This window comes from Dendropsophus ebraccatus, chromosome 11 (assembly GCF_027789765.1).
Source record: "Dendropsophus ebraccatus isolate aDenEbr1 chromosome 11, aDenEbr1.pat, whole genome shotgun sequence".
Classification (NCBI taxonomy): Eukaryota; Metazoa; Chordata; class Amphibia; order Anura; family Hylidae; genus Dendropsophus; species Dendropsophus ebraccatus.
Window position 1 is genome coordinate 11,171,083 of NC_091464.1, and position 9,798 is coordinate 11,180,880.

The window sequence follows — 9,798 nt, forward strand, 5'->3', positions numbered from 1 at the left end:
CCAACCACAGAGAACCACATAGATCCTGAGTGTGCACACTACTGCCCCCTCTGGGACTGCTGGAGATAGCAAAGTATGGCACTTAGCCACCGCCATCAGTTCAGGCTTAAAGAGGTATTCCACTTAAACATAACTTTTCATATGTTGCTTCCCATTGTCAGACTAATGCTGCATTTACACAGACAGATTTATCTGACAGATTTTTTAAGCCAAACCAGGGAATGGATTAGAAAAGAGGAGAAATCTCAGTGTTTCCTTTATAACCTGATCCCTGTTTATAGTCTGTTCCTGGTTTTGGCTTCCAAGATCTGTCAGATAAATCTGTCTGTAAACGCACCATAACAATCTTTCATACTTATTCAGTCCCCTTTCCCCAGTTTTGAGCTGCTGCTTTCTGCTGAAGACACAAATTTGTGTGTGGGCTTTTCTCTCAGTCTCCCTCTCCTCCCCTCCCTTCTCAGACAGCTGGTGTAAACAAGTCCCTGGAAGGCTTTATCTGCAACACTGTAGCTTCTTTGTAATGCTGGGGGGGTTAATTTAAGGTCAAGTTGCTGATGAACTCACTGTGATTTATCCTACCAGCATTACAAAGAAGCTACAATGTTGCAGATCCAGACTGCCAGGGACTTGTTTACATCAGCCGTCTCCGAAGGAAGGGGGGGGGTGGGGAGGGGGAGATGGAGAGAACAGCTCACACAAAGATTTTTGTGTCTTTAGCAGAAAGCAGCAGCTGAGAACTGGGTGAAGGAGACTGAATAGATAATAACAAGTATGGAAGGAATTGTTAGTCTCACCATGGCCAGCAACATATCAAAAGTATTGTTTGCGCGGAATACCCCTTTAACAATCCTGACACCTGCTAAGCTGTTACCTGCACTGACTATCTTCTTCACAATGTGGGCCCAGAGCTGTACCCCATCTGTACCGTCTTAGGACGCTATTATAGCAGGCGCCTGAGAATTCTGTTTAACAATAGAAATCTGACACATTGTTATTTTTAAGACGTTTCCATTGTTTATATCCCCCCCCCCCCCCCCCTGCAGCTTTGTCACAGTGAACCCGATAATCTGCGACTGCCTGCTGGATAAATGTGAGCAGAACGACGTCACCTGTCTCAAATGGGACGACCTTGTCACCAGGTATAAAGCAGACACACATCCGGTCACCTGATGCTGGTTGGTGGGTCAGGAGCCCCATAGAGAAGGAGTGGAGTCCTGTCCTTGTTGTCTTTTAAAGCGATATGCGCCCCCCCCCCCCCCCCCCCCCCCCCCCCCCCCGCGCAGTTCTCTGCACCATCCACAGGCTTAGATGCTGCACATATGATAGATACCTGTATAGCACTTGTCTGTGTCTTCTTTCTGCTGTAAAACCACTTATTTTCATTGGTGGACAGTGTCACCTGGGCGGAGCTTCTTGACAGTTTGGCCCCCTCTCCCCAGCCAGGAGAGCCAGCCTAGCTGCTGTGAAGCCCCGCCCAGGTGACACTGTCCACCAATGAAATAAAGCGATTCTGAGACAGCTTACGTAAACCGTGTCCCTAGCCGACTGTTTCTGCATTCTTTGATGCTGTGAGGTCACCAGAAACGACCTCAGATTAACCCACACGGCATCACAGAGTGCAGAGACAGCCTGCCAGGGACACTGGTTACATGAGCCGTCTAGTGAGGGGGAAGAGGGAGATCAGAGCGGAGACTAATGACCCACAACGATTATCGGCTGTTACGGCCGATAATCGTTCCGTGTAATATAAGGCAACGATCAACCGATCTTTCAAATCAACTGATGCCAGAGATTTGTAATTTAGCTCTATTAAAAACTCTTCCAGTACTTCTCAGCTGCTGTGTGTCCTGCAGGAAATGGTGTATTATTTTTCAGTCTGGAGAGCAGGATAGGTTTTCTATGGGGATTTGCTACTACTCCATGGACAGTTCCTGACATAGAGAGAATGCATACCCTTCCTGCAGGACATAAAGCAGCTGATAAGTACTGGAAAACTGGAGATTTCTTTATAGAAATAAATTACAGAACTATATAACTTTCTGGCACTAGTCGATTTGAAAGAATTTTTTCTTGGATGAACTACCCCTTTAAACATGGATTTTGTTAACATTTCCACCCGCTGGAGTCTTCCGGCTATAAGGTACTGGGGTGGGTCACACTCCCTCAGGCAGGTGATTGATTCCCTTTAACATTTTATAGCAATGAAGCCAAAGGTAACAATCTGATCTGTCTTGTCTGTGACTTTTCTGCAGATGTATAGAAAGGATGCAGCATTCCCATCAGGTGACCTTCCCGGGGCGCCCTCCTGTTATTCGGAAAGGGAACATTGAACCCATTGACATCAACGTGGCACAAAGGGCTTCAAACAAAAAGGTCATTTTTAGTGTAACTTTGCTAATAATGCAGACCTGTGTGTGTGTGTGTGTGTGTGTGTATAATATATATATATCTATACAGTGGTACCTTGGTTTAAGAGTAACTTGGTTTAAGAGCGTTTTGCAAGAAGAGCTTACAGTTTTTCAAAATTGTGACTTGGTTTAAGAGCATTGCTTTGGTTTAAGAGCTCCTGGTATTGGGTGGGAGCGTGAGTGGGGGAGGGGCCTGCAGCCCTGTACTCTGACCCAGGAAGTCTCTCTCACCTTCCAATTTATAGCAGATCCACTTCAGGCTGGGGCTTGCATCAGGGGACAGGACTGTGGGGGTAATCTCTTTATAGCTTTAACACCTCTCTCCCCGGACAGAGAGTGCTGCTATACTGTACCCACATCTGTCCTGCTCATTCCTTCATGCTCCCTGCAGTCTCTATCAGTCCTTGTGTTTCCCATCCTCTCCATTCCTGCTATAATGTGCTTGCACTCACACTCAGCTATACACACTGCTGCTATAATGTGCCTGCACTTACACTCAGCTATACACACTGCTGCTATAATGTGCCTGCACTTACACTCAGCTATACACACTGCTGCTATAATGTGCTTGCACTCACACTCAGCTATACACACTGCTGCTATAATGTGCTTGCACTCACACTCAGCTATACACACTGCTGCTATAATGTGCTTGCACTCACACTCAGCTATACACACTGCTGCTATAATGATTATAAAATGATTTTTGGGGTGTGGAACCAATTGTCTACATTTCAATGATTTCTTATGGGAAAATTTGCTTTGGTATAAGAGTGGATTTGGATTACAAGCACGGTCCCGGAACGAATTATGCTCGTAATCCAAGGCACCACTGTATATATTTATATTATGTGTATATACAGTGGTGTCTTGGATTACGAGCATAATTCGTTCTGGGATGGTGCTTGTAGTCCAAATCCACTCTTAAACCAGAGCAAATTTTCCATAAGAAATCACTAATATGCAGACAATTGGTTCCACACCCCAAAAATAATGATTTATTATTCTGAATAACATGTAAAACAGATGAAACAAACATTCAGAAACAGCAGAATATGTGATATTATAAGTTACTGTACAGTAATGAAGAGGATGGGAAACACAAGGGCGGACAGAGACTGCAGGAAGCATGAAGGAATGAGCAGGGCAGATGTGGGCACATACATGCAGCGCTCCTGTACGGGGAGAGAGGGGTTACAGCTATGGAGAGATTACCTCCACAGTCCTGTCCCCTGATGTAGGCCCCAGCCTGAAGTGGATCTGCTATGATTTGGAAGGTGAGGGAGACTTCCTGGGTCAGAGTACAGGGCTGTAGACCCCGCTATGCAGACCATGCCCCTCCCCCACTCCCCTCCCACCCAGTACAGGGAGCTCTTACACCAAAGCAATGCTCTTACACCAAGTCAAAACCTCTGAGCTCTTCTTGCAAAATGCTCTTAAACGAAGGTTCCACTATATATGTATATACAGTATGTTTGTATATACAGTATATATCTATGTGTGGGTGTGCATGTATGTGTGTGTATCTCCGAATCCCTTGTGTAATCGATGATGTAATGCACACAACATGGAAGTGTCTGGAAATGGAGCCAATACTGGAGTATCCTCCTCATTAACCCCGTTTACCAGGTATCGCTATGTGCTTGTTCTAGTTTGTGATGAAAATATTCCGTTGATGGAACATGTTAAAGGGGTTCTCAGCTTTGGACAATCCTTGATTGTTACGAGGGTCACATGACAATAAGTATATAGCAGAGTGGGGGGTCCCATCAGGGTGATCAGTAGTAAGGATTCCTATGCCCAGGTCCCATTCACATTAGTTGGGTCCTTACAGAATGTTACCACACTCCTCTCTGGCCAAGTGACAAGAAACCAACAGGGGAACCACGGGATATGTCATAGGTGCCTGGAACCCATACCTATCCCAAGACCTATTTAAAAAGGATACTCCAGCGAAAATCAACTGGAAAGTTATACAGATTTGTAATTTACTTCTATTTAAAAAATATCCAGTATTCCAGTACTTATCAGCTGCTGTATGTCCTGCAGGAAGTGGTGTATTCTTTCCAGTCTGACACAGTGCTCTCTGCTGCCACCTCTGTCCATGTCATTAACTGTCCAGAGCAGCAGCAAATCCCCATAGAAAACCTCTCCTGCTCTGTAAAGTTCCTGACATGGACAGAGGTGGCAGCAGAGAGCACTGTCAGACTACACCACTTCCTGCAGGACATACAGCAGCTGATAAGTACTGGAAGACTGGAGATTGTTAAATAGAAGTAAATCTCTGGCACTTTCTGATACTAATTGATTTAAAAGATAAAAAATTTGTTGAACTTCCCCTTTAACCCTTTAAGGACATGGCCCATTTTCGTTTTTACGTTTTCGGTTTTTCCTCCTTGTGTTTAAAAGGTCATAGCACTTGCATTTTTCCATCTAGAAACCCACATGACCCCTTATTTTTTGCTTCACTAATTGTACTTTGCAATTACAGGCTGAATTTTTGCATAAAGTACACTGCGAAACCAGAAAAAAATTCAAAGTGTGGTGAAATTGAAAAAAAACGCATTTCTTTTATTTGGGGGAAATGTGTTTTTACGCCATTCACCCTGTGGTAAAACTGACTTGTTATGCATGTTCCTCAAGTTGTTACGATTAAAACGATATATAACATGTATAACTTATATTGTATCTGATGGCCTGTAAAAAATTCAAACCGTTGTTAACCAATATACGTGCCTTAAAATCGCTCCATTCCCAGGCTTATAGCACTTTTATCCTTTGGTCTATGGGGCTGTGCGAGGTGTCATTTTTTGCGCCATGATGTGATCTTTCTATCGGTACCTTGATTGCCCATATACGACTTTTTGATCGCTTTATATTACATTTTTTCTGGATTTGATGCGACCAAAAATGCGCACTTTTGCACTTTGGGATTTTTTTGCGCTGACGCCGTTAACCGTACGAGATCAGGAATGTGATTAATTAATAGTTCGGGCGATTACGCACGCGGCGATAGCAAACATGTTTATTTATTTATTTATTTGTTTACTTTTATTTAAAACCTGGGAAAAGGGGGGTGATTCAGACTTTTATTAGGGGAGGGGGCTTTTTACTATTAACAACACGTTTTTTTTTTTTTTACACATATACTAGAAGCCCCCCTGGGGGACTTCTAGTATATACACTTGGATCTCTCATTGAGATCTCTGCAGCATAGATATGCTGCAGAGATCCATGAGATCGGCACTCGTTTGCTTTCGGCTGCTGCAGCCGAAAACGAACGAGTGCCGAGCCGAGGACGGCGCCATCTTGGACGCGTCCCCGGCCGGCATCAGTAACGGCGATCGCTCCTCCGGGACAAGGTCCCGGAGGAGCGATCTCCCCCACTAGACACCAGGGAAACGTTGCCTCCGGTAATCGGAGGCAGCTGTCAACTTTGACAGCTGCCTCCGATTAGCTAATTAGCGGGCACGGCGATCAGACCGTGCCCGCTAATAGCGGCGGTCCCGGGCTACTCGCGGCACCCGGGATCGCGGCACTTTAAAGCGGGGCCGCCGCGCGGCCCCGCTTTGAAGTGCAAGTGAGGACATATGACGTACCGGTACGTCATATGTCCTTAAGAGGTTAAGATAAGTGATACTTTTCGCAGGTCCCCATAGCTGATATTGTCGTTTTGCCTATACGTAGACATTACTAGTTGTTCTTGTTGTCACTCATTTTACCATAGAAGCTAATATTTACCAATTTCATGCAGGTAACTATGATAAAGAACCTGGAATTGTACGCCATAGACCCCTCCTCATTTGCCAGCTTGTTACAACAAAAGGTTCAGGCCAGCGCCACCTGCACAGCCCTGCCGGGGGCAAAGGACAGGGTCCAAGTGCAGATTCAGGGTAACCAGTCATCACACGTCGGGAAGCTGCTGCTGGGTGAGTACAATGACCGGTCAGTGATTGTACGAATTATTTGTAGTGTAAGGAAAACCATCTTTAGGGTGCGTTCACACCTACCGCATCCGCAGCTTATTTTTCCGCGGAAATACGCAGGTCTGGTAGTGCAGATTTCAACCTGCGAGAAATCCGCATATGTGTGCGTTTTGCGGTTTTTCTGCAGCAAGTTTATCGCAACTGAAATGTCTGTTTAGAATGAGAGACATTTTAAACTGACATTTCAGTTGCGATAAACTTGCTGCAGAAAAAACGCAAAACGCACACATATGCGGATTTCTCGCAGGTTGAAATCTGCACTACCAGACCTGCGGATTTCCGTGGAAAAATAAGCTGCGGATGCGGTAGGTGTGAACGCACCCTTAATATATTTATTGTTTACGAACATTGTCAATAGTAGACTATAGTAGTAAGAGGGGACCAGTGTGGGTTTAATGGGGTACTTCGGCAATTTATTTTTTCCTGTCAAATCAACTGGTGTCAGAAAGTTATATAGATTTGCAAATTACTTTTATTTAAAAATCTCCAGTCTTCCAGTATTTATCAGCTGCTGTATGTCCTGCAGGAAGTGGTGTATTCTTTCCATTGTCACACAGTGCTCTCTGCTGCCACCTCTGTCCATGTCAGGAAATCCCCATAGAAACCCTCTCCTGCTCCCCACACTGGAAAGAATACACCATTTCCTGCAGGACATACAGCAGCTGATAAGTACTGGAAGACTGGAGAGTTATTTTTATAAATAAGTAAATTGCTGGAGTACCCCTTTAATCTGATCTTCATAGGTTAAAATAAACTATTTAAAGCATACCTATACTTTATGAAGATCTTTAAATACCGTCAGGGGCTTGTTACATTATAGGGGACCCCTCAGCAGTTTCATGCTGTGAATCCATGGCCAGCAAAGACAGGTAGCGGGGTCATGACATACTATCAGTGTGGGGCATCTCAGAAATCATACCTGCCCCGGGGGGCGGACCCTGTAACGGCTCCTCCCCCCACCACTCCCAGTATACACACACGGAGAGCCATGTCAGTCTACTTACTGGCACCTACTCATCTCTGCTATGCCATGGCATAGTGCTGGCGAAAGTGTACTGCACTGAACAGGCTGGCACTGCTGCGCATTGTTTTACATAGGGTCTTGCAATATATATATATATATATATATATACACACGTCTTGAAAAAGTATTCACACCCCTTGATTTTTCCCTAGTTTTATGTTACACTCCCTTGAATAGATTTAACTTGAATATATTTTATTAGGATTTGATAGGATTGACTGACACCTCCATGATACATGGTTTCTAATGTCGGTCAGTACCACCTTTTACTGCTCTTACAGCTGCAGGTATTTGCCAAATTGTTGGCCGTTCTTCTGTGCAGAATAGCTCCGGCTCAGTCACATAGAACGGAGAGAGTCTGGGAAGAGCAATTTATAGGTCTTGTCACAGATTCTCAGTGGGATTGAGGTGTGGACGTGGACTGGGCGAGAAGGTTGTCACAGCACAAAGCCCCGGCTCTAAGAAGTGAGCTGCTGCTGAGGATAACAATGGCCAGCTAAGGGCTGACCAATGATATAGGTTTGGACCTATAAATTTTGGGCGCCAACCGCACATCGCTACGTGTAATAGCAGTGCGCGGCTGACAATGTCCAAACTCTATACATTACCTATCCATGCTGCAGGGCTCCTCTTACGCTCTGCTTCTCTGCTGACAGGCCGCTCAGCCATTCACAGGGCGGGACCGCCGCGGCCAGTGATTGTCTTAGCGGCCTGTCAGATGAGACCGGCTGATCTGAAGCTAGAGCGCACGGGATCGGGAAGAAGCAGAGCGCAAGAGGAGCCCTGCAGCATGGATAGGTAATGTATAGAGTTTAAGCAAGGGCTGCAAGGACATCGGCAACTTCCGGTCACATCAATAAAATATACATACTTGTAAAGCGCCTCCATCTTTGAGATGCTGACCTTCCTATGCCGGCCGTGTACTCACAGATCCCTTATCTTTCCTTTTTAGAACATTTCAAGATTCCTCGGAAGTATGTGAATGGGTTAGAGCTGTCAGCCAAGTCCGGCAAGAAGAAATAAAATGAATCCATTTGTTGCTTTTGGTTCTTCGGTCTGTTCAGGATCACATGGGGACAAATGTCATTAGAATGAAGTGGTAGTAGATAAACTTCCAGCAGTAAGTATAGGCGGCAAGTAGGAACCCAGCTCTTCTGCGGCAATAGTAGAATATTCTCCGTACTGTAACCTGTGACTGCAGAATGGTGGCGTATAATGTGACTGCAGAATGGTGGCGTATAATGCGACTGCGGAATGATGGCGTATAATGCGACTGCGGAATGATGGCGTATAATGCGACTGCGGAATGATGGCGTATAATGCGACTGCAGAATGATGGCGTATAATGTGACTGCGGAATGATGGCGTATAATGCGACTGCGGAATGATGGCGTATAATGCGACTGCAGAATGATGGCGTATAATGTGACTGCGGAATGATGGCGTATAATGTGACTGCAGAATGATGGCGTATAATGTGACTGCGGAATGATGGCGTATAATGCGACTGCGGAATGATGGCGTATAATGTGACTGCAGAATGATGGCGTATAATGTGACTGCGGAATGATGGCGTATAATGTGACTGCAGAATGATGGCGTATAATGTGACTGCGGAATGATGGCGTATAATCTGCAGAATGATGGCGTATAATCTGCAGAATGATGGCGTATAATGTGACTGCGGAATGATGGCGTATAATGTGACTGCGGAATGATGGCGTATAATGCGACTGCGGAATGATGGCGTATAATGCGACTGCGGAATGATGGCGTATAATGCGACTGCGGAATGATGGCGTATAATGCGACTGCGGAATGATGGCGTATAATGCGACTGCGGAATGATGGCGTATAATGTGACTGTGGAATGATGGCGTATAATGTGACTGCGGAATGATGGCGTATAATGCGACTGCGGAATGATGGCGTATAATGTGACTGCAGAATGATGGCGTATAATGTGACTGCGGAATGATGGCGTATAATGTGACTGCAGAATGATGGCGTATAATGTGACTGCGGAATGATGGCGTATAATGTGACTGCGGAATGATGGCGTATAATGTGACTGCGGAATGATGGCGTATAATCTGCGGAATGATGGCGTATAATGTGACTGCGGAATGATGGCGTATAATGTGACTGCGGAATGATGGCGTATAATGTGACTGCGGAATGATGGCGTATAATGTGACTGCGGAATGATGGCGTATAATGCGACTGCGGAATGATGGCGTATAATGCGACTGCGGAATGATGGCGTATAATGCGACTGCGGAATGATGGCGTATAATGTGACTGCGGAATGATGGCGTATAATGTGACTGCGGAATGATGGCGTATAATGTGACTGCGGAATGATGGCGTATAATGTGAC

At 45.3% G+C, this 9,798-nt stretch overlaps 1 protein-coding gene across 1 annotated transcript in view; it reads left to right on the forward strand.

The window, feature by feature from the left end:
- Nucleotides 1-8,457, forward strand: part of EIF2D (eukaryotic translation initiation factor 2D) — a 32,618-nt gene extending 24,161 nt beyond the window's left edge. The window contains exons 12-15 of the mRNA XM_069944591.1: nucleotides 1,044-1,139; nucleotides 2,253-2,373; nucleotides 6,163-6,337; nucleotides 8,371-8,457. Of these exons, the coding sequence (XP_069800692.1) occupies nucleotides 1,044-1,139; nucleotides 2,253-2,373; nucleotides 6,163-6,337; nucleotides 8,371-8,441 (463 nt within the window). The 3' untranslated portion in view covers nucleotides 8,442-8,457. The remainder of the gene's footprint in view (nucleotides 1-1,043; nucleotides 1,140-2,252; nucleotides 2,374-6,162; nucleotides 6,338-8,370) is intronic.
- The last annotated feature ends 1,341 nt before the right edge of the window (nucleotides 8,458-9,798 follow it).